Source organism: Piliocolobus tephrosceles, chromosome 3, assembly GCF_002776525.5.
Source record: "Piliocolobus tephrosceles isolate RC106 chromosome 3, ASM277652v3, whole genome shotgun sequence".
NCBI classification, from domain to species: Eukaryota; Metazoa; Chordata; class Mammalia; order Primates; family Cercopithecidae; genus Piliocolobus; species Piliocolobus tephrosceles.
The window spans coordinates 139,729,646-139,755,662 of NC_045436.1; the positions used below are offsets into that span (position 1 = coordinate 139,729,646).

At 33.8% G+C, this 26,017-nt stretch overlaps 1 protein-coding gene across 5 annotated transcripts in view; it reads left to right on the forward strand.

The window, feature by feature from the left end:
• Positions 1 to 26,017, forward strand: part of GABRA2 (gamma-aminobutyric acid type A receptor subunit alpha2) — a 148,202-nt gene that overhangs the window by 66,479 nt on the left and 55,706 nt on the right. For 3 of the 5 annotated variants that reach the window (XM_023224485.1, XM_023224484.1, XM_023224482.1), the window contains 2 exons: positions 2,850 to 2,917; positions 24,245 to 24,465. In XM_023224485.1, coding sequence (XP_023080253.1) covers positions 2,850 to 2,917; positions 24,245 to 24,465 — 289 coding nt within the window. The remainder of the gene's footprint in view (positions 1 to 2,849; positions 2,918 to 24,244; positions 24,466 to 26,017) is intronic. The other 2 variants (XM_023224483.1, XM_031935356.1) reach the window with 1 other exon arrangement.

The window sequence follows — 26,017 nt, forward strand, 5'->3', positions numbered from 1 at the left end:
ATATTAGCTGTGGGTTTGTCATAAATAGCTCTTATTATTTTGAGGTACGTTCCATCAATACCGAATTTGTTGAGCATTTTTAGCATGAAGGGCTGTTGAATTTTGTCAAAAGCCTTTTCTGCATCTATTGAGATAATCATGTGATTCTTGTCTTTGGTTCTGTTGATATGCTGGATTACGTTTATTGATTTGCGAATGTTGAACCAGCCTTGCATCCCAGGGATGAAGCCCACTTGATCATGGTGGATAAGCTTTTTGATGTGCTACTGAATCCGGTTTGCCAGTATTTTATTGAGGATTTTTGCATCGATGTTCATCAGGGAGATTGGTCTAAAATTCTCTTTTTTTTTGTCGTGTCTCTGCCAGGCTTTGGTATCAGGATGATGTTGGCCTCATAAAATGAGTTAGGGAGGATTCCCTCTTTTTCTATTGATTGGAATAGTTTCAGAAGGAATGGTACCAGCTCCTCCTTGTACCTCTGGTAGAATTCAGCTGTGAATCCATCTGGTCCTGGGCTTTTTTTGGTGGGTAGGCTATTAATTGTTGCCTCAATTTCAGAGCCTGCTATTGGTCTATTCAGGGATTCAACTTCTTCCTGGTTTAGTCTTGGGAGAGTGTACGTGTCCAGGAAATTATCCATTTCTTTTAGATTTTCTAGTTGATTTGCGTAGAGGTGTTTATAGTATTCTCTGATGGTAGTTTGTATTTCTGTGGGGTCGGTGGTGATATCCTCTTTATCATTTTTTATTGCGTCTATTTGATTCCTCTCTCTTTTCTTCTTTATTAGCCTTGCTAGCGGTCTGTCAATTTTGTTGATCTTTTCAAAAAACCAACTCCTGGATTCATTGATTTTTTGGAGGGTTTTTTGTGTCTCTATCTCCTTCAGTTCTGCTCTGATCTTAGTTATTTCTTGCCTTCTGCTAGCTTTTGAATGTGTTTGCTCTTGCCTCTCTAGTTCATTTAATTGTGATATTAGAGTGTCAATTTTAGATCTTTCCTGCTTTCTCTTGTGGGCACTTAGTGCTATAAATTTCCCTCTACACCCTGCTTTAAATGTGTCCCAGAGATTCTGGTATGTTGTATCTTTGTTCTCATTGGTTTCAAAGAACATCTTTATTTCTGCTTTCATTTCGTTATGTACCCAGTAGTCATTCAGGAGCAGGTTGTTCAGTTTCCATGTAGTTGAGCGGTTTTGATTGAGTTTCTTAGTCCTGAGTTCTAGTTTGATTGCACTGTGGTCTGAGAGACAGTTTGTTATAATTTCTGTTCTTTTACATTTGCTGAGGAGTGCTTTACTTCCAATTATGTGGTCAATTTTGGAATAAGTGCGATGTGGAGTTGAGAAGAATGTATATTCTGTTGACTTGGGGTGTGGGACTTTTTATACCCAGAAAGCTGCTCCTGAGCTGGTCTTTGGGGTAGATTGCATCTGAAGTTATTTCATAAATTTATTTTCAAATGCTTTTATAATAGAACTTCAAAAATACAGTTTTAGGGATGAAATAGTATATACAACAAAGTGTAATGAACATATTTATTTGGAGCACTATAACTGTGCCTTTGGCAAGGAGTATTCTGGTGAATAGAAACATGCATTTAATAAGAAACTACTGTTAGTTTTAAGTTTACCATTGACTATGGTATGATGCTTTGATTTAGCTTGAGTACTCAGAAGCTAGATTGCTTGGATTATAAATCATTGCACTATCTACTCTATTAGCTGTGGGTCTTTGGCAAGTTTGCTTACCTTTCTTTGAATCGTTGTACACATGCATAGAGATAACAGAGAATCTACCACATACGTTTGACATGCAGATTATGATATTTCAGGTGCTTTAAAGAATACCTGGTATGTAGTAGGCATTCAAAGTCTACCCTGTTTTATCAATAGCCTTTCTATTTTTTATTCTTGCCTTAATGGATACAAAATCCCAGACATAGTTTTCTCTCTTTGAAGGTTGTAAATTAATGTCTAGTATAATACGAAAAACAATTCATGTTATTGTTTACATGATAGCTAATGAATAAGACATTTCGCTCATGATGATAAACATTAATGATATATTTTTTTTCTACTACAAGGGCAGTGAAAAGATTTTTGTTTTTCAATCTTTTCTTTGACCTTTTCCCCATCACCATTTGGCTTATTTAAAATAAAAGATCTAAATTACCTAGTTAATAGAGCACTTCAGTTAATTGTATTACAGTTATGATGTTACATAATTTTAGAATCCAATTTAGTTCAGTCTTAGCATTTCAGATATTCTTAAATACATTTAAAAGCAAGCTTGTTTGAAAGTAATCTTTTTTTTATTTTTATGTCACTGAATGATAAAGTTTTTTGTATTAATTGGAATTATGTTTATTTATATTTGCCAAGCTGTTTTGTGCTGTATGGAGAAGATGTACTGATTTACAATCTGTAAATTGAATCTTTACCATCATGAGATACTGAAATATTTAGTTGAAACATCAAATTTAGAATTATATCAAACAATACCATACTTTATTTTTAGTACTGGTAACATATTTATTATAAACTGTTTCACTTATGATGTTTCCTAAGAAACTATTCATTTTGAGCAATATAAATGAGGATGTGCTAATCAGGTATGGTTTCCAAGTAAGAATGTCATAATACTTCTATGCATTTTGCAGTTAGGATGGTGAAAACCAAGGAAATAACTGAGCATTATAGTCATTATGGTTGCCAAAGTTGACAAGAAAGTAAAACCCAGTACTCCCAAATTTATGATACAGCTTTCAAACCATACCGTGTACTCAAACCCTTCTCTCTCCTGTGGCTCTTATTATATAATATCTATATTCAATCTCTTTTCTTATATCAGACAGTATTACTGAAGTCTTCACTAACATCTACGTGACCAGTTTTGGCCCTGTCTCAGATACAGATATGGTGAGTTTTTCATTAAATAGTATTTTTACTTCACACAATGGGGAATGTGAAGTAAATAGTATTTTTACTTCACACAATGGGGAGTGGGGGTAATTTCAAATAAAGTAGCATTTTTAGTGTTACAGAATTATGTATATGTCTCATGTCTATTTAATCTACCCAAATACATAGATAGTTAAAGATGTTTGGATCTGTGGTTTCCATTTCCAACTTCAGTGTTTGGATTAGTCCTGTGCATTTTATATCATTTTCAAAACATGTCTACCTAACTCCAGTGTGATAAACAATTATTTAAATAAAATTAATTGTATTAAGAAGAAAAATTTTCTAGGAGGATTAAGGCAGAATTGCGAACTTCCATAAGGAAAGTGAATATAGTTTCATAGATAAAGACTTCTTACAGAATGAAGTCATGGTCAATGTTACACATTTAACAACAACAACAACAACAACAAAACCCTCTGATTGATATTGAGCAAACTGATTGCCTCATTATGCTATCTATATACATACCATACATACAATCTGCACACATAGTAGGTATACATAAATCAACCTAAAAAATTAAAATGTTAGTACTCTTGGATTCTATGGAACTGGTGTTATTTATTTTTTCTTTAAAATGAGACAGGCCTGGTGTGGTGGCTCACAACTGTAACGTCAGCACTTTGGAAGGCCGAGATGGGAGGACTGCTTGATCCCAGGAGTTTGAAATTAGCTTGAGCAACATAGAGAAACCCCATGTTTACCAAAAAATATAAAAAATAGCAGGGTGTGATGGCACATGCCTGTGGTCAGAAGGCTGATGTGGGAGGATCACTTGAGCCCAGGAGGTCGAGGTTGCAGTGAGCTGTGATCGTGCCACTGCATGACAGAGTGAATACAATAAAATGAGATAGGTAAGCAAGGAAAATTGGTTTGATGTGTTAGGTACTGATGGGCTAGAATCACCAAAGATGAATTATTGATGAAGCATTAAAAATTTAAAGATAAGTCCTTCACTTTTACTGCTAACCATAGTGCTCTGCAATAGACATTTTTGATGAAAGAGTTTTTCATTCATAATAACTTGTCAGATTCCAGCACGTCAACTGACATTTGTCTTACTTTATATTCCTTTGATGTGCATGTCTCTTGTCCCCTGGTACCTCCCTGCCAAATCTGTGGCTCATTCACCCCTCAGGCATCCTTCTCTCTAGGACTTCATGATTCTTTAGACATTCATCTTCCTTATGACCCAGGCACTGAGAATTAGAGAAGTCCTTGTCCCTTTTTGCCCAGTATTCGCCACTGTGTCATTTCTCCTCAAATTCTTCCCTTTCTTTGATAACTCAGAGGGAAAATGGATAAGTTTGGACATTTTCTACCTGGATAAACTAACAAAACAAAAAGTATTCCACTTTTGCAGGCTTTCATAAACATTACCAGCTAATTTATCAGGAGCTCCCTAAGTTTCCATTAGGGAACATAAATTCCACTTTTATGGCAAAAAATGTGCTGTTTATTCCATCAGAGCCACATCTCTGACCTCAGAGACCTTTTTCTTTTATTGACCTGGGTGGCTGAACATGTAAGGCTCCATGTGGTTGAGGGGTGATCCCCACCTTTGGGGAGGTGGTTGATATTAAATGTTGGCAGTCCATTAAAATTCTTTAAAATGGGAATGTCATGATTTAAGTGCTTTTATTTTTCTCCTTCAATTCTGAGTCTTAGGTACAATTCTGGTACAAGAGGAAAAAATCCTATTCTTCAGCATAACCCTCGTTTTCCCCTTGCATTATTGTATACTTTGACCTGAAGTATTAATCTGCCTCTTTCCATGGGTCAATTTAAGTGGACATATCCTTATAATGATGACAAAGACTATTTATTTTTAGTAAGAGTGTGCATTCCAAATGTTATTGTTTGGCTATAAATATAATTTCGTCCTAGTAAATACTCTTTGTCTTAGTGCAGATTGTCTTAAATGCTCCCAAATATTAGAGAGACACAGTGCAAATAAATACCTAACTTCTATCAAAAATCAAGTAAGGTCAGAATTTATGACTCTTACATATGGTTAATTTGTGTCTTATTATCAGCCAAAGCAGAAGGACAAATGATATGACTCCCAAATATCAGTACATTTTCAATATTGTAGATTTTTTTCATGTTGTAAATTTCAATAGTAGCAGTTACTGCATTGAAATTTTAGCTTTATTTTTTTGCAAAGTGAATTATTTTAGCTAAAACATCTCTCTCTCTCTCTCTATATATATATATGCATATATACATACATAAATGCAAACATGTATGTTTCTAGCAAGACATGTTTGATATTTGGGGATTTTACACAAACTCACATCAATACTTGTTTGCCAAAATGTACAAAGTCATTTGTTTTCCAGTGGCGATAATGGATTAGATTAATTTTCTACCTCTCCTTGTTGTGACCGTTCTTTGGGATCACTAACATATTCAAAAAATTGGTAGTTGATGTTAGGTATATAGTCATTTGCAATGGAGCACATTTAGCTCCTTTATGTCTGAATTGAACTAAAAGCAGTTGTGTTTCATCAGTAAATTGAACCCGAGAACTTTAAAATTTTTTAGCAGACTCAAGATATGCTTTCTTATTTGGGGGGATTCTACCACAAGTTATAGTAAACATTAAAATATACTCATACTACCAATATATGTTGCATTGAGTGGAATTTCAGTTGATAACATTTAAAGAAAAAATCACTTACTTTGATTTTTTAGTTTTCTTTTTATATTTCAGAATACATGTGTGTGTGAGTGTGTGTATGCACACCCAAATATAGATGTATTCTCAAAAATGGAATGCATATTCAGCATCTTAGTACGTTTTTGAAAATCTTGAAGGCCCTAGACATTTTCTCTAGTAATACATTTCCCTTAATGCATCTAGCCTAAAAAATTTCTGTGAGATTGCTCTGCTCTTGTCAGATTTTCTACTTTATTTCTGTCTTTATTTACCTCATTTAGTCAGGCTTGCCAACAGTTGTTTTAGAGGAAGTCTAGTTAATCACAAACCTACCAAATGGGAGCATATTATGTAAACACAGTCCAGTCATAGAACATCATAGGGAAAATCTGATATAAAGAATTATTAACTAATAAAAGGCAGTTACATTCGTTTTAAAACGTGGATAAAAGAAGATTCCTAGCAATACAGAATTAACAAATGCAGACAGAACATCTACTTCTAGGGTTGCAGTGTCACCACTTCTAGAATCAAGAAGAAACTGAGGACTTGAAAGAGTACCCTTTCTCCTTAAGATCTGTGAATTCTGACCTCACTGGAGGGGTGCTGCTTCTACAGGAACATGCAGCTACTGGTGGTGAAGAAACATGTGAGGGTATATGCTGAAGCTGGTCTACAGAAATATGCTGCATGGGCTGAAAACTCACAGCATGTCAGTCCTTTGAAGCTGTGCCAAAAAAATGACAATGCACGTGACCCAGAAAGAGACCAAGAAAGAAAAGCTCCCTTCTGTTTTGACTACATTGGAGTGTCCCTCCAGCAGCCTCTATTGACAAAGCCTGACATTGTGTGAGCTGGCAGAGGGGCAGTATTTATAGTATCCATCAGGTATCACAAAGGAAAGAAGGGCGGATTTGGAGTTGAGAGGCAATACACAGATAGCTGAAATATGAATAATGTGTAATACAGGGAAGATGTTAATTGAGGACCAGGAGATAGTTTGATCACTCAACAGGTACTGTTGATATTTGTCCAAATCTAGAGAAGAAAGATGCATCTGGGAAAAATTAAAGTTGAATAACATATAGATACAAGTAACACAGACACATACAAATACATCCTTTTACTCACATTGTAAGTCTATTAGGGAAGATGGTGTTCAATTAAACTATATATATATATATATATACACACATTTTATGGAGAGAAACAATTTGGTCTTCATGATGATCAAAATGAATTATTTCCATGTTGATACTATTTTTACTGGAAATCAAGATAAGTAAGGAGGCAAAGTTTGAATTTATGTTTAGTATGGATGGAGCAATAGCTTGAGCAATGAGACATGGCTGTGACACTCTAAATATAAAAGAATGTTATGATGGGAAGGGAAAACGTAGACATAGTATTACCTACAAGTCAAAGTGGAAGTGGTGATATCTAATGAATATCTTACATAAGCAATTTGTTAATAAAGAACAAAAGTAAAGAACAAATTTAGTTTTACTTTTAGTAGCTTAGCATATACACTTTTATTTCTAATCAGTGAGCATAGTCAGTAGCAAAACCTAAATTCCTGATTTCTTTTATTCAGGTCAGTGATGTAGATTTGTTATGACATTAGCCTGAGAGAAAAAAAGCAGCATAGCAAAAAGAATTAAGAACCAAAAAAATATGCAAACACACACACACACACACACACACATTGCTTTCTTGGAATCATTAACTAGTGTAATTTCCCCAAAAATCTTGTAGATCTAAATTATAATTAAATATTATACTTACAGTTTCTGCAACTAAGTTAAAAATATTTTATTTCAACATTTTGAAATTCATAAGGAGGTAATTAATTTTTGAAATGTGCTAGTAGCTGACAATTGACCAAGGTTGTAGTAGGCATGTATATTTTAGCACTTTCTAACTTACTGTACTGTTTTTTCCCTTTTTCCTTGGTTTCTATAGGATGTATTTTCTTATATTAGTAAACGTTTTCACTGTGTGTGCATATTATTAAGGTATAAGTGTTATGATTACCATGTATTTAACCTAAACCTAGACTAAGAACCTCAGTTCAAATGGTTGTCTATTGTGAAGTGTTAGGGTTAGAGCTTGGACAATGAAAACTTTGAAGTAATCTTGAGATATCTGATACAGAGTTTACCATTAGGCTAAGAAGCAGGCAGTGTGGTAAATATGACCTTGGTTTATTGATTATGTTGATTTCTCCAGATAATATTTTTCTTCTCTATAACAACACAGAGTGCATTATCTCTTAGAATCTCCAGAAGGTACTGGGATATTATACAGTTCAGTAGTTAACATCAAGGAAGTTTAGAGAGTTGTGAGATTTAATATCTGGTCAAAATTGACACTGAACTTAAACTGTTACTGTTTATCAGAGGTTGTCATTTGTAAATGTAGTTCATTAAGAAAACCTGTGATGAACATGGCAAACTCTTTGTATCAAAAGTAAATTAATAATGTTTACTCCCTTTAAAGTCAGCATGTAGAAGCTGGTTGCTGTAATGTTATTGACATTTTGGAAAGTTAGAAAATAGACACTGGGAACATTCATTCGTTCATCAAATATTTTTCAGCACCCTCCTAGAATTTATAATAATATTCCCCAAAATGTGATTTACAGGTACTTGGATTGTAACCATCTGAATTATTTTTTTAAAATAGTTGTTTCCTGGGATCTTCCTATGACCTATAGACTAATATTTACTATTTGTAGAACATGAAAGTCTGTATTTTAACATGATAAGGTATTCGACTTTATGCTAAAGGAAGCACAAATCTATTATAAGACTGATGAAGAGGTGGAGGAAGGTAGAGGGTATGTGGCAGAGTAAGACTTCTATGGTTCAATAATTTATATTAAAGGACTGGGAAAAGGAAGACTAGTTAGAAAGCTGTTTTATTACAGGCAAGAGATTAATGTGGATTGGCCCAGGGCAGTGGAACTGAAGATGGAGGGCATTGAAAAGAATCAAAAGTTCTTTGTGGGGTAGAATTGTTGATCTGTTGGATGTAGGGGTGGAAGAAGTATAGAATGACATCTTGAGGAATTGGGTGAAAAGTGGTACTATTCACTGGGATATGGAACACAGTAGGAGAAGTTTTGTTTGTTTTTGTTTTGCTGCTGGGGGATGAACATTTATGTTTTACACATTTTAAGTTTGAAATTTTAATTGGAGATGTCTAGGTAGCAGGCATAGATCTGGAGCCCAACAGAGAAGCTTGGAGTATAGATAGCTTGGGGGTCATATAATGGTGGTTGAAACCATAGACATATATAAAATTTTACAAGGAAAGAGATTAGAGTGAAGTGGCCATCTTACTTTCACAGAAACTCTAGAACACCAATATTTAAAGGACAGAAAGAGGACAAAAAATGGAAGAGGAGACTGAGAAGGAGCAACTGTGGGTATCTGTCAAAACGAAGGGTGGTCCCATTTTCTGAGCTAAACTGTGCTTTGATCCAAGAAAAAAAAAAAAAAAAAAAAAGCAGAGACCACTGTCTTATTCCTTATCAGATGCAGTGCTGTGCTCTCGTCAGATATGTGTGCTACAGCCCTCTGTCAAAATGGGATTCTGTAGAGTTAAGGTGAGATGGCTTATTTGGTAGCTGGGTAACTGTATGAACCCATGTATTTTGTGTACAGTAAAACATCACCTAAGGGGTGGGGAAACAGTTCCAGAAGGGTACAGGTAAAAGTAGTTTGACTCCATTCATTACTTTTCTTGTGATGAAAGGGTTGTAGGAACTTAGTGCATCCAGTCATAGCTCTCTTGGTTTTCTAGGGTCACAAAGTAGTATTCCCTACCACTCTCCCCATTCTTTTGTAAAAACTAAATAAGATTTATTCCTATCAAACTATCAATATAATTTTTAACATAATTAGAAAACAAATTCAAATATTCCAAAATTCCCAGGGAGCCAAAGAAAGAGCCTGAATAGCCAAAGCAAATCTACGCAAAAGAACAAAGCTGGAGGCATCACACTACCCAGATTCAAACTATCCTACAAGGCTACAGTAACCAAAACAGCATGGTACTGGTACAAAAACATGTAGATCAATGGAACAGGCTAAAGAACCCAGAAATAAAGCCACACACTTACAGCTAGCTGATCTTTCACAAAGTCAACAAAAACAAGCAATGGGGAAAGGACTCCTTATTCAATAAGTGGTGCTAGGATAACTGGTTAGCCATATGCAGAAGATTCAGACTGGACCCTTCTTTTCACAATATACAAAAATCAACTCAAGATGGATTAAAGACTTAAATGTAAGACCCAAAACTATAAGAATCCTAGAAGAAAACTTAGGAAATGCCATTCTGAACCTAGGCCTTGACAACAATTTCGTGTTGTAGTCCCTAAAAGCAATTATAACAAAAACAAAAATAGACGACTGGGACCTAACTAAACTAAAAAGCTTCTTCATGGGAAAAAGGAACTATTAACAGAGAAAACAGACAACCTACAGAATAGGAGAAATTATTTTTGAACTATACATCCGACAAAGGTCTAATATCCAGAACTATAAAGAACTTAAGTGAAAAACAAACATTCCCATTAAAAAATGGAAAAAGGACATGAAAGGACATTTCTTAAAATGACACACATGTAGGCAACAAGCATATGAAAAATGTTCAGCATCATTAACCATTAGAGAAATGCAAATCAAAACCACAATGAGGGACCGTCTCACCTCAGTCAGATGGCAATTATAAAAAGTAAAAAAAATAACATGTTGGCAGAGTTGTGGAGAAAAGGGAGTGCTTATACACTGCTGGTGGGGATGTAAATTAGGTTAGTTGCTGTGGAAAGCAGTTTGGAGATTTCAGAAAGAACTTAAAGCAGAACTACTATATGACCCAGTAAGCTTATTACTATATACTATATGCCTATTACTATTCTACTTTTTAGCAGAATATCAATTGTTCTACCAAAAAGACATATGCACTTGTATGTTCATTGCAGCACTATTCACAATAGCAAATACATGGAATCAACCTAGATACTCATCAGTGGTGGACTGCATAAAGAGAATGTGGTGTATATACACCTTGGAAAACTATGCAGCCATAAACAATAATGAAATTATGTCCTTTGCAGTAACATGGATGCAACTGGAGGTCATTTTCCTAAACAAATCAATACAGGAACAGAAATCCAAATATGATATGTTTTCACTTGTAAGTGGGAGCTAAACATCAAGTACACATAGACACAAAGATAGGAACAATAGACACTGAAGCTTATTTGAGGGAGAGGGAGGGGGAGGGTTGAAAAACTACCTATGGATACTATGTTCACTACCCGGGTGGCAAAATAATTTGTACATCATACCACAGCAACATGCAAACTAGTCGTGTAACAAACCTGCACAGATACCCTCTGAACCAAAAATAAATGTTGACAAAAGAAAAATAAATAAATAATAAACAACTGTGATTTCTGAACATGAAGTGATTTTTGTAAATAAAAATTTCAGGGGTTGTGTGTTTTTTGTCCTAGGTTTCAAGTTTCGAGACTGTCTTTGGGAAAGCCACAAAGAACTTGTATGCCTAGATTAAGAATAATAAATATTATCCATTGGTCCTACTACCGTATATTTTCTAGGGGATATCAGTACATGTAGATAGCTGACAGGCATCGAAGGTCTCACATCCCATGATGAGGATTTTAGCAATGGTTTCTCAGAGTACCAGGAAAATGTGACTTTAAGAATACCAGTACAAGAGAGCATTACAAAAGTAGGAGCGAACATTGTGTCATCTATTGTGGTAAAACCAAGAAAAGGTTTTTAAATATGTCATTAGATTAAAAACAGAAGTATTTGCTGATTGTGGTAAAAGCAACCAGATTGCGGTGGGTGGAGGCAAGTGGGAGGTGAGGAAATGGAGAAAGAGTGGAGGTAACATTTTTAAGCAGCGTGGTTGAAGAGAGGAGGCGAGACGGAGGGCAGTAGCTCTACGGCATTATAACTATCAGTGAGACTTTTATTTTTAAAGATGGCATTGAACTTCTCACTGTTCCCTGAACATGTCATTATATTTAACAACTCTCTGGCCGTGCACATGTTTTTTCCTGTTCTTGTTATGCTTACCTCCTTCTTTGCCAACTGGAGGTATTTTATTTAGTCAAAACCAAGTTCAAATTTCATTTGTTTTCTGATTTCTTTCTAGGTTATTCCAAGTCGTCAGTCCTCTTTATCCCTGTGCTCCCCCACATGACGTTCATAGTATTTTTTAAATGACATTGTACATAGGTTTATGAAAATCTTCCTGACTTTTTTATTTTTATTTTTTATGGCAGTCTGAGATACTAGAAGGCATAACTTGTGTCTGTACATTTCAACAAGATTTCCTAAGTATACACTCAGTGCTTCTCACCATGATAGGAACTGAAATATGTAAGTGTAGCCCTCAAATTACTCACAGGATATTGGAGGACAGCTAAGGAAAATAGTTTATTTTACAACAGTACAGTAATGCTTTCATTGAAGTATTTATGGATTAATGTCTTATCAGAGGGGATGTGGGTGGTAGATATAGAGTTTGGTATGGATTTTAGGGAAAAAAAGATAGCTAAGAAGAACACATAAGGATTGACCAGCTACACAATGGAAAAGAGTGTTTAAGCACAAATTGAAAGAGCTTGTTGAGTTTAGTAAAATGTGAAAGTTCAGTATAACTGGAGCCTAGAATGCTCTTAGGAATTTTGGGAGAGATGAGGCTAGAAAAGTATTCCGAGCCAGACCATAAAGGCCATAAAGACTAAGAAGATCATAATCACCCCCCAAGAAGTTATAGCAATACGCCCAGATGATACTTTAAAACATGATGCTTTCTGTTACCAGACAGCTTATAATTGCATGGCTTTTTTGGTATGTGTTGACTTTCTTTAAAATATCACTATTATACTATATACGTTCTGTAAAAGGTAACTATTAATATTTTAAAATAACTATTATAGTTAAAATACAGCTATTCTATAGAATATAACTATTTATATAATTATAAAGTATATTGGTGATTAGTTTAATATAGTTACCTAGATGCACACATCCAAACACACGAATGAAAGTAACTTGACACCTGTGAATTTAAGGATTAGCTTGTTGTTTTCAGATTGCTGCCATAAGACATCTGAGAGCTTTTCTGCCATCTGCCTCTGCTAATGATGCCTTTCTTCTTATGTCTCATCAGAAACCTTATGGCTCAGTATCCTTCATACTACATTAAATTTACAATGACTCCCCTTATTCATTTATTCATAGGCAAAGTATTGTTTATTTCCTATGTTCCAAGTAGTTTTTTAGATGCTGGTGACACAGCATTGAAGAAGGTGGTCACGAGGTCACGATCCTTGTTCTCAGTGTGGAATAAAAGTTGTCTAGATGTAGGGAGGGGATAGAGAAGACTGATCAACAGAGGTTAGTGAGTTTGCATAGTAAAATGCAGCATGATAAATCAGAGGCCTGACACGTACTTATGTCATAATTGTGGCAGCATAGAGGGGTGCGTGTGTTGGGGTGTGGGTGTGTGGATGTGGTGGGGGATGATTGTAGGCAAGGCTAGAGGGGTAGAGAGGAAGAGATCGTGCAGGGCCTTGGAGGCTGTGAGAATATTTGTACTTCATCCCAAGGGCTTTAGAGATTCAGGAGACTGAAATCAACAAGATTTTATTCTTTCAAACTCTCTTCCTCACATTACGGCAATGCTTCAGTGCATACTGTAGCTTAACGAGTCCAGTCCAGACTAATTTCAGCATCAGTCTCTTAGGCCATCTAGATGTTCTCTCCTTTTCCATGCATTTTTCACAGGTAAGGGATGTACTGTGGGGACAGGCCAAGATCCACTCTTCCTCTTCTTTTTCTGTGTTTTTCAAAGTTGTTGCAAGGGTAAAGGAGAGTAGTAAAAGGTGAATATACCTTTTTACTGAACTGGTTCTATTGTAGTTCTCTGTTAGCAATATATGCTATTTGTATGGTTGGTAGATGAATACTGGGTCTCCCATGGAGCATACTTGTGCTATCTTCTCAGTGACCTCCTTATTGCAGTCACCAAAAACACAGGTGGCTTCTTCTCCAATGGCATTCTCTGTGGTATCCTGTGTGGCCCCCACCTCTGGAACTTTATGACCTTTAATTGCTGGGTGTCTCTACCTTGTCTGGCCGCCCTTTTGTTGAGTATAGGGAGAGGGAGAAGGATCTTTTGAAGATGATTTATGCCAGAATATCATCCTTGGTGTCCAAACCATTTTCTGAGAACTTTGCAAATATTATCTCACTAAATCCTTACAAGAGTCCTAGGAAGTAAGTTCTATCTTTCTTACCATTTTACAGATAAGTCAACTGATATAAAGAAAGGCTAGCCACCCTGCTCAAAGTCAGGTACCGTGATCTATCCGACTTGAGAACTTGTGCTTTTAACATCTATTTCTTCTTACTTAATATGTATCACTATTATTATTTGATTGTGTGTTTGAGTTAGTTTTAATTGTGCAAAGAAGGTTTTTCATTATGCACATTTAAGATGTACATTACATTTCAATGCACTTATAATAGTGGCTACTACAGTCAAGTAAAATTAACATATCTATCCTCTTGCATAGTTCCCTTTTTCTTTTTTACAGTAAGAGCACTTACATTTCCAGTATACAATAATTATAGTCCTTATGTTTTACCTTAGATCTGTAGACATTCGTACTATGTATCTAAGCTTTATGCCCTTTGATTGACACCTCCCTATTTTTTTCCCTCTTCACATCCCACCCCAGTAACTGCTATCATTTTATTCTATGTATTCAACCAACCAACCTACCTTTCTCCCTTCCCTTTTTCCATATATAAGTGAGATCATGCAGTATTTTCCTTCTGTGTCTGACTTATCTTACTTAGTATAATGCCCTCCTTGTTTATCTATATTGTTGCAAATGACGGGGTCTCCTTCTCTAAAACTGAATAGAATTTCATTGTACATATATACCATATTTAAATTATTTATTCATGCATTGACGGATACTTAGATTGTTTTTGTATATTGGGTATTGTGAATAATGCTACAATGAGCATGTGAATGCCAATATCTTTAAAGGTCATTATTTCATTTCTCTTGGGTATATACCTAACAGAAAGATTCCTGGGCCATATAGTAATTCTACTTTTAACATTTTGAGGAATATCAACATTGTTTTTCCTAATGGATGCACCAATTTACATCCCCACCAACAGTGTACACAGATTCCCTTTTATCCACACCCTGGCCAACACTTGTTGTCTCTTATCTTTTTGATAATAACCGTCCTAACAGGTGTGAGGTGATACTGATTTTAATTTGTAATTATTTGATGATTAGTGATGTTGAGCACCTCTTTATATAATTATTGACCATTTTTGTGTTTTTATTGGAGCACTGTTGATTCAGATTCTTTGCCCATAGGTTGTTCTTTAACTATTGAGTTGCGTGAATTCCTTATGTATTTTGGATATTAACGTCTTATCAAATATGTAACCTGCAAGTATTTTCTCCCAATCCATAAGACTACCCTTATACTTTGTTGATTGTTTCCTTTGCTGTACAGAAGATTTCTAGTTTGATGTATGCCAACTTGTTTGTTTTTGCATTTGTTGCCTGAGCTTTTGGAGTGATGTTCAAAACACTCAATGCCAAGATCGATGTCAAAGAGCCTATCTTCTCTTCTAGGAGTTTTATTAGTTTCAGGTCTTACATTTAGGCCTTTAGTCTGCCTTGAGTTGATTTTTGTGTATGGGATAAGATAGATGTCCAATTTAATTACAGTGTGTATAGCTCTTCAGTTTTTCCAACATCAGGCTTTGAAGAAAATATCCTTTTCAAAGATTCCAAAACTCCAGTCTCAATCCTATAACTTAGTTCTTCCTGTAACTTCTCATAAGCCATGAGTAATGTCCATTTATTGATCTATGAAAGAAGAAAATTTTATTCTGACATTCTGCCTTCAAGTGTTGTTTTATGTATGGTATAATGAAAAGACCATGGTATTTAGAAACACAGAATTTGAGACCAAATTTTTCCTCTCTGTCTTTTTTTTTTAAGTAAATATTGCTTTTGAAGTATTTTCCACTTGTGAAATTGGGATAATTTTGCATATGCAATAAAGTTGTTATGAATTTTAAATGACACATATTATATCAAAGTAAATCGCTGAAAATATAATTATTTTCTGTTAGAATATGAATCTTTAGCATCATTTTCTAGTTTGTTAGTGAAATTTACCTGGCCCCTGGTTCCAAAAAGAATGTCCAAACATCTTACGTCCACAATGTTTTGAATGTGCAGTAGCTATGTTGTTCTGCAACTGTAGTTTATGTGAACTTCTTTGCATAACAAGGCTTGTACTAATTGAGTTTATTGGCCCTTTGCTGATCTGTTCTTAAGATTCTCATTTTTCTTTACAATTTTTTGCAATGCAAATACTGTGCTAAATTTGTTGTCTAGCCCCCTTTGATTACCAACTGAAAGTATTTGAGCTTCATTATTCTTGCCTATTCCAAGGGTGATAATTTTTACATTGTTTATAGATCTGCTTCATAGACTACATGTTCTTCAATATAGAAGAAACACACTGATTGGAATTTACTCAAGGGAGACTAGCCTTTATTAACCACAAGAGTATAATGTAGTAAGTTTTACTATTTTAAAATAAATATAGAAAATCAAAGTAAATGAGAAATCACTCCAGGAGCAGTCCTACAATTTAGTTGTGTTTTAGTGAGTGGATAAGATTCTTCAGGAATTGGCTGTAAGTATTGATTTATAATTAATGTAGTCAGGCAGTAAACAATATGGTGCCTTCATTAAGTTAATGTGTCCTTAAAATCAAGTTTATATGATAAACTGTGCAATGGCTTATGGAGAGTGATTTCCTTGTTTCCAGGACAAATTATGGATATAACACTGAAGGCGTTTACTGTATAAATGGAGATTTTTAGTGGTGGCAAAAACATTTGACTGGAAACTGCATCTTTGTCTAGGTTTGGTCACTAACAAACTTGAAGACAGGAAATTCATTGAATTTTTCTATAATCCCTCTGTGAGAGTAGGAAATTTGATTAAATTTCCTGTAAGGAATTTTTGAAATCTTGGAGTGTATGGATTTTTCAACTCTTTAGTGTCACCCAACAGTCAGTCTCACTTCTCCTGTGTATAAGCCATAGGATACATGCAAGCTGATCTATCCTTGTGATTTTTTGTTTCTTATTAAATTTGCACTTTAGTTGTATGTGTATTCTCCAATGCATTGTGTAATTCAGCCTTTTATTATTAATTTCTTTTAGAATCTCAGTTCATGGATCTAAGCCTTTAAGTTTGTATGAAGGAGTTAGACCATTTTTTAAATTTTTTTCGTAATTTTCTTATAAAACACAAATCAAGTAATAACTCTGTTAGTATGTACTCATGAAAAATCTGAAGTTAATTTTAAATGCACTTTTCAAGAATATTCTTTTCAAATACTTAGAGTGTGCATTTTACAAGCATTTAAGGGAATCACATGAAAATTATTTGGAAATCTTGTTGTAGTTAGTGGCTATGCAATGAACATTATGTTATTGAAATGAATTCTTTCTCTGTCTTTTTAATCTAGAAAGCAAAACATACAAAAACTAGTTAATCAGCTATATTTATGTATCTATATATCTATACCTATATTTTACACTAATATATAAAAATATAAAATATGGACTAAAGTGAACTTTTAAAAATAAATATTTATTTTAAAGAATAATTATATTTATCAAAAACATTTATTTTTGTTCCCACTTAAAATTTTTATATTTCTAGTAATTAATGTTTAAGTGCAGTTTATTGTTTTTAATATTTTTCTTAAATACATTATGTTGTAGCAATTAAAAGATATGATTCTAAATTTATATCACATTAATACTTGCCTTTACAACTATTATAGATTCAACTTTAAGAAGTATGTCATTGACTATTGGTTACTGAATTATGATGCTCATATTTAAAAATCCACCCATCAACTTTTGATATTTGTCCTTGTGTTCTGGATTATTAGTTTTTAAAATGATGGTCTGATGCTATCATGGACCAGTATTTTAAATTACAACATGTGCTTAAGACGAAACTTATTGCTATAAACAGTGGGTGTAAACCCATATTTTAAATAGCCTCAGTGATAATTATAAATTTTTTTTGGAGTTTTTTAGAGTTTATTTGTTTACTATTTTTTTAACCTGGCTCCTATAGAGCTCATATTAGACAGAGTGTTGTATTTCTTTTTCTTGTTTTCCACTTTCGTTTGTATAATTATTACTTTCTTCCATGGTGTTTTATCAGTAGTCTTCTGAAGCCAATTGCCTATTTTCATTAGAGCTAATTTAATCAAAAGTAAGTATTGTAAATTCACCTAACTAGACACAATCACAGTAAACTGATAACAAATGCATTCACGCCCCCATTTCCTGTTGCCGCTTCTCTTCCCATAGAATGCCTTATAAACATGACCTTAATTTACTTATTTACATTCTTACTCTTAATAATGTTTATATCGTTCCATATATTATCTTTTATAAAAGTTTCATTTACTTTTTATATTTAAAGTGATATATAAAAATCGAGATTCTAATATTTTCTTCCTGCACCCAAATGGATATACACACTTTATTTTGTAAGCCATTGTCCTAAGCTGATTATCCTGCTTCCACTTAAAGGTTCGCTCTTTTCTTAGGTAAATACAGTTGATAATAGTCATATTTACTAAGTTATAACCAACCTGCCTCCCTGAGATTAGACTCATGTGACTTTCATTGAAATTTCAGATGACTTCAAACTCTTTATTCATTCACCAACATCTTTTACTTTTCTCTTACAGAGGCCTAGTGTGTTCGGTTGCAATGATGAAATACTGGCTCAAGTTCTTTACCCCTTCCTATAGCCATGTTTTCCCATCTCATTTTGTAGTGTCCTCTCATTGAGAGTTGGGGTTACCTACTATACCAATTATCCATCAATTTAACTATGTAAATTGCTTTAGCCAATGGGCTGTTAAAACATATCACACAAGCACTAACTTGGAATGGGCTTGTGCATTGGAGTTTGTTGTTTTGTACTTCTGTCATTGTCGAGAGAAAGAAAGGCCAAGTTAGCCCAGTGGTTTGTGAGGCAGGACAAGAGACAGTTCTTGCTGAGCTGAGTTGCTCCAGCAGCCCTACACAGTGACAGCCTAGATCAGCCAATGGCCACCTAACACAGAGACCTATGAGCAAGCTCAGCTAAGGTCAACTTGAGCCCAGGTGAGATCAACCAACTTCCAGCTTCATGACTTCTAAACTAATAATAAATGGTTGTTATTTTAAGCTCCTGCATTTTCTTTTCTTTTTTCTTTTTTTTTAATACAACAATAGCTAACCTGTATTAGCTAGTCTCTAGGTTTTACTGGTAAAACTAGATTTCCTTTACTGGCATTTAAATGCAAAAGTGGAGGCGAGAACTCTACTCTTCACTCACTTTTACCCTATGTTCACTCAACTCATTGCATTCTGCCTTCTACACTCTCTACTTCTAAGCCGTTATTACCTTTTAGTAATGTTTGATATTGTTGATTTCTATATACTTCTTACATTTTCTTTTAGCTTGATACTTTTCTTTCCTTATACTTTGTGTGTGCTTTAGTGTGTGTTCTTTTATTGTTTCTTTTAATTTTCTAGAGTTCTTCCTTTATTTTTGTTGGTTGATCATGTAAAGTCCAATATGTTATCTCTTCTATCCTTATAATTTTAATTCACTGCTAAAAACAATACAGCCTGGAAACATGTCCAATATTAGTAATCACAATAGGCATAAATGAACTGAATTATCATGAAAAGATGAAAATGGTCAGGTTCAACAACAAAAAACTCTTAAATGTTCAATGAATTGCAAAAAATTATTTTATAATGTCGAATATCTTATTACAACTGCAGTAAAATCAAACATTAATGATGAAATATAAATGGAAGAAGCCAATACACTTGGAAATATAAAAACACAGTTAAAAATGTTTTCTATGTAAAGAAAAAGAAAAGCCATGATGGAAATTATAAATAGCTTCAATTGGACAATAAAGAGAATATTGTTAATTAAACCTTATATACAATTATTATAATAATGGCTTTGGAATTGAACTATGGATAGGTACATAATAAAAACAAAATGGAAATCAGAAACAAATCCATACCCATATGGATACTGTATATATTATAGAAATGTCATTGCATATGTATAGGGATAAAATAAACCAGTCAATAAATGGTGCTAATAAAGCTAGTTTTCTATTATTAGAAAAAAAAGTTGGACCTTGATCTCATATCATATACAATAATACAAGATGGATTTAAGGCCTTCATGTAAAAGGCAGAGCTTTTATATCCATTGAAGAAACATGGGAATATGTTTATGATATTTTGGATATCTTTAGTGTGATTCTTATTAAGTTGTATATTCTTTAAGAAAGTGTTAGTATAGAAACTATATAAATAATTATCATAACTTTGTAAGAAAATGACAGACAACCTAAAAGGAAACTGAGTAGATTAAGGGAACAGACAATTTATAGAAGAGAAAACTAGAATTTTTAACAAACATGAACATATATTATTTGTTACTAATTAACAGAGAAATCCACATGATTACACCATGACCCCTTTCACACTAATCATGTCTAAAATGACATATTCTGTCTCTACCAAGTTGTACATAAACAAGAACATTTATCTACTTCTAGTGAGAATATAAATTTACACACCACTTAGGATTTCAATTGAAAAAATACCTTGTTATTTTGAAGATGCACATACATGAAATTCCAGTAATCTTACTTATGGATTTAGTCTAGGGCAGTGTCAGCATACTACAGCCTGTGGGAAAAACTGCTGTCAGCTGCCTATATTTGTAAACAGTTTTATTGGAACATAGCCATGCTCATTCATTTAGGCAATCTACGGTAGCTTTCACATTGCAGTGGCAGAGTTGGATAGTCGTGATACTAACCATATGGCCTACAGATTCTAAATGTTTATTGACTAACCCTTAATGGAAAAACTTTGCTGACCTCTTGTCTAGAGTAACTCTTCTTATACCTTTGTATTACAAGTGTTGAACAAGAATATTTGTAGCAATATTGTTTGTGACAGTGAAAGATTAGAAATAAGAAAAAAAGGATAAGGAAAAATGATGATGATACTGTGAAGTTTGTCTTCCAATATAATGCTATAAAGCAGTGAAAATAAACCAGAGGGCTAGATATATTGCCATGAGTAAATCTCAGCAAAGTAGCTAAAAGATGCAAGTATCAGAAAAATATACAAGGTAATATACAAGGTATGATATTCATGTATATCAATGTTTAAAATGTGACTCTCTCTCTCTCTCTCTCTCTCTCCACACTAAATGTGAAAGTACATGTATGAGAATGGTATACACTAAACTTAAGATACTTATTTCCTTGGGGACAAGGGGACTGTGATTGAGAAGGTATAAACAGAAGAGGAAGGGCTTCAATAATATTTGTGATGACATTTCTGCTAGGTGATGGTTACACGTTGTTTGTAATATTCTTTACACTCTTGTGTATGTCTGAGAAGCAAAAAGAAAATAAGCACAAATGAAAGCCATGGTTCCTTTCTTGAGGATTTATAAGCTGTTTGGGAGGCAGAGAAGCAAATGTATAATTGCAATAGATGATCTTGAAAGAATGAAGAGCCCTATAGAAATACAAAGAGAGCTGGCTATGTTTTCTTTTGCAGGTGTTCAAGGGACTGAGGCAGGTGGAGGACTTGCTCTATTTGAGGAATGACAAGGAGTGGGGATTGTTGCAGTTGCCTGGAGCATAACATGAGTTTGCATGGTGAGGGTGGGAGAAAAAGACTCGAACTCTGTTAGATAGATTGGCAGGGCACACCTTGGGACACTGTGAGACCTCAAAGATGAATAATAATTCTGGAAAGAATTTTTAAGAAACTTAAATAATTCTACAAGTAAAAGCAAACAACCTCATTAAAAAGTGGGCAAAAGACATGAACACATACTGCTCAAAAGAAGACATACAAGCAGCCAACAAACAGATGAAAAAATGCTTCACATCACCAATCATCAGAGAAACGGAAATCAAAACCACAATGGAATACTATCTTTTATCAGTCATAATGGCCATTATTAAAATGTTAGAAAAAACAAACAAACAGATGCAGACTAAAGTGAATACTTACATACTGTTGCTGGGAATGTAAATTAGTTCAGCCACTGTTGAAAGCAGTCTGGAGATTTCTCAAAGAACTTGAAACAGACCCAGCATGCAACCCAGCAATCCCATTACTGGTTATATATCTCAAAAGAAAATGAATCGTTTTACCAAAGAGACACATGCATACATAAGTTCATTGCAGCACTATTCACGATAGAAAAGACATGGAATTACTTTAGATGCCCACCAGTGACAGATTGGATAAAGAAAATTTGGTTCATGTACACTATAGGATGTTAGGGAGCCTTAAAAGAGAACAAAATCATTGCTTTGCAGCAACATGGATGCAGCTGGAAGCCATTATACTAAGTAAATCGATGCAGTAACAGAAAACCAAATAAAGCGTGTTCTCACTTGTAAGTGGGAGCTAAACGTTGGGTACTCATGGACATAAAGATGACAGCAATAGACACTGGGGACTAGAGCAGGGAGAGAGGGAGGAGGACAAGGGTTGGAAAATTAACTATTGGGTAATATGCTAACTCTCTGGATGACAGTGTCCCAAACTTCAGCATCACACAATATACTCATGTAACAAACCTGCACATATGCCCCCATATCTAAAATAAAAGTTATTAAAAACAAAAATAAATTAGTAAAATATGTCATTAAAAATGTAAAAAAAAAAAAAAAAAAAAAATCAACTGCAACTTCCTGTTTGTAAACTCTAAGTATTTCCTGTGTGGTTGACCTCCAGAAAATGACTGTCATATCAACAGCTTCTGAAACAGATAAAACATACCCTCATCTTACGGAAATGAAATATAGAATTTGAAGTCTTATAAAAAGTTTTAAAATTCATTAATTTTGTCTAGAAAAGTAAGCAAGAATCATATGTAGTCACGTTAGGCTAGTATTTGAGGAATCCCAGCTAAAAAAGAAATACTACATGAAACTAAGAGTGCAAAGACTCATCTCTTTGTTCATTATTTTTTAATTTTAGAGTTCCATTTAATGTTTAGAGTTAAACATTAAAAAAGATAACTAGATGATAGTGAGTGTGGATAAGGTTATGGAATATTCCTTTAAGGATTAACAGCCCAGAACCTCTGTTCTTTTCCTACTCACATGTCATTACCTAGGATTTTCACTTGTTAGTATCATCACAGTTTCAAGTTTTGAGGGATCACTGGGATTCATGTATTTGATTCAGATTTGTACAAATGATTTTCTATTTTATAAGTATATGGCCTTTTTAATCTGTTCTTTTCTGCAAACATTGATTTAGTTAAATTGGCATTGCTGTATTGTTTATTTTCAAATATGTAATGACTATGGTTTTGTGCTCAAAGGACAGTTTCTGAACTTCCAATCTCAGGTGTGTAATTGAACATTTTAATTATTTATAGCATGTTCATACAAACATATATTGGCAAAAAAAAATTAACATCCAGTGGATTGTAAATAGTATTTACAATCGTGCATTGTGTATCTCATTTAAAATGTATATATTACCTTAAGAAAGATAGGGTAAAGGTAGAGACAGAGGTAAGGAGAGAGAGAGAGAAAGAGAGTTTCATCTAAATTAAAATTTGGAGAAAAATAATAGAGGACCTGATCACTACTGGGTCTGTAACAATATTTTAAAGTACATTTTAACATGAGGGAGTTTCCCTGCAAAATAGTCATAATTGAAGTATTCTAAAAACTTGTAAAGTGCTTGTATTACAACTAATTTCATAAATAAACTTTATTGAAATTATCTCCTAAGACAGTCTTGCTAACGTTATCATAATGTTCTCACCTTTTTTTTTAGGATTAAAAAATAAATATGATAATTTACAGTTTCTTTGGCAACAGGAGATGATGATTCATACAGATCTGACAGTGTGCTTAAGTGTTGTGGGTTTTTTTTTTTTCTTTTTAATTTTTAAAAATGTGATTTATTTATTTATTTATTTATTTATTTATTTATTTATTTGCTACTGGGAAAGCTGCCTACTCATTTTTTCTTGAAATAGGCTACTTAAAATAAATCAACCAGACCCTGCCCAAGCTTATCCCCTCTCCAAGCAGTTCTAAACTACAGGATGCAGTGGAGCAGTTTGACTGAGACCTTGTTCAACTAAAAGAGGCCAAAGTGATATTTTTTCTTTTCAGAGGAATATATAGCTAATAGTATACACAGACATACTTTATCCCATTGTATGTGGCAACAAGTATTGATAAGACAAAGGAGTAATTTTTCTGATTAAAAATGTTTTTCTTTCAATATAGCTCGCTCTCTGTTTAAATTAATTAGAATATTATTTTGTTGGAATTTTATAGTGTCTTGTGTGTGCAACATTTACTATTTTCAAAGAAATTATATTTTTTATTTCAGGAATATACAATTGATGTTTTCTTTCGACAAAAATGGAAAGATGAACGTTTAAAATTTAAAGGTCCTATGAACATCCTTCGACTAAACAATTTAATGGCTAGCAAAATCTGGACTCCAGATACCTTTTTTCACAATGGGAAAAAATCAGTAGCTCATAATATGACAATGCCAAATAAGTTACTTCGAATTCAGGATGATGGGACTCTGCTGTATACAATGAGGTATGTTTTTAGATTTGATGTGATGCATTTATATACTAAGACATTTTCATGTATTAAACAACCAGTCAATCTAGCTGCCAGGTATTAGCAAAAGTTGAGTGTTTTCTACCAGATTATTGAAGTACCCATAATATGCTTTGCAAATGTTTTGATTTAAAAAAACTATATAAGATAGTATTTATGAGTTTGAGTCTCATCTTAGTTCTTTAAATGTTAAGAATTGCCTTTATTATTATGAATTGATGTTTTTGGTTATTCTTCACATGATGTTTTTATTAAGTATAGTTTTAGTAATATGACTTGAATTTTATTTGTGTCAACATACAGTTTTAATATCTTATCAGATATCCCATCAAAATTTTTGTTATTTCAAAGTAAGACTTTATTTATTTATTCATTTATTCATTTATTGAGACAAAGACTTTCTCTGTTGCCCAAGCTGGAGTGGAGTGGTGCAATCTTGACCCACTTCAACCTTCGCTTCCTGGGTTGTAGTGATTCTCCCATCTCAACCTCCCAAATAGCTGATATTATAGGCACGTGTCACAATGCCGCGCTAAATTTTGTATTTTTAGTAGAGACAGTGTTTCTCCATGTTATCCAGGCTGGCCCCAAATTCCTGGCCTCAGGTGACCCAACCACCTCAGCATCCCAAAGTGCTGGGATTACAGGCGTGAGCCTCCATGCCCAGGCTAATTTAATATTTTAATTCTCCTTATGAAGTTACTCCAAAGAAAAAATAGCTATTTTAAATTCAGAGAGAAAGCTTTATTTAATAAGGCTTACAAGTATATTGGATACCATAAACATGTACTAGATTGAACCATATGAAATTGCCATTTTGTAATTCAAAAAGTGTCCTATAGCATTGTTTATATGATTTAAACTTTAATAAAATTTTCTTGCAGAATAGTTGTTGATCCTAAAACCTATTACATCTTAAGCATATTCATGAATTAATTTTGTAAAATAAGTTACTTGTATTATGTAAGAAAAATATCACAAATCTAGTAAGATTATGTGGAATCTAAAGCTAAAATATTTCATAAAGGATTTAAAACAGATATCTGACATCAGCGTTATATATAGACAGAAACACGTATTCCAGTTATTTGATGTGTTATTATTTCATAAGTGCTAGATTTCGGTTATGAAAGTTATTTAAAACGGGACAACAATACAGTCCTATGCTGTTTTTGATCTTCAAAGAAAAATTTCTTGAGGACTCATTACTAAATTGTTCATCGCCTAAATGGAAGTGCTAGTCAGTCTTTCTGCCTCTGTTTCTTTCTCTGGATCTTGCAATGTATTCAGATGCAATGCCACTGTTGACTTTGTATGTTGATCATTTCTATGAACTAAGGCAATGAGTAAAACTTTAGGGTTTAAATAAAGTGCAGGCACAGGACACATAGAACTTTGGAATATATTGTCTAAGGTTCTATTTAAACATTCTCTTAGAATTTAAGCCATAATGAATTGTGATCACATTTGTTTTGCTCCTTATAACAGATTTCTCTATAAATTTTATTTAGTACCTGCTATATCCACT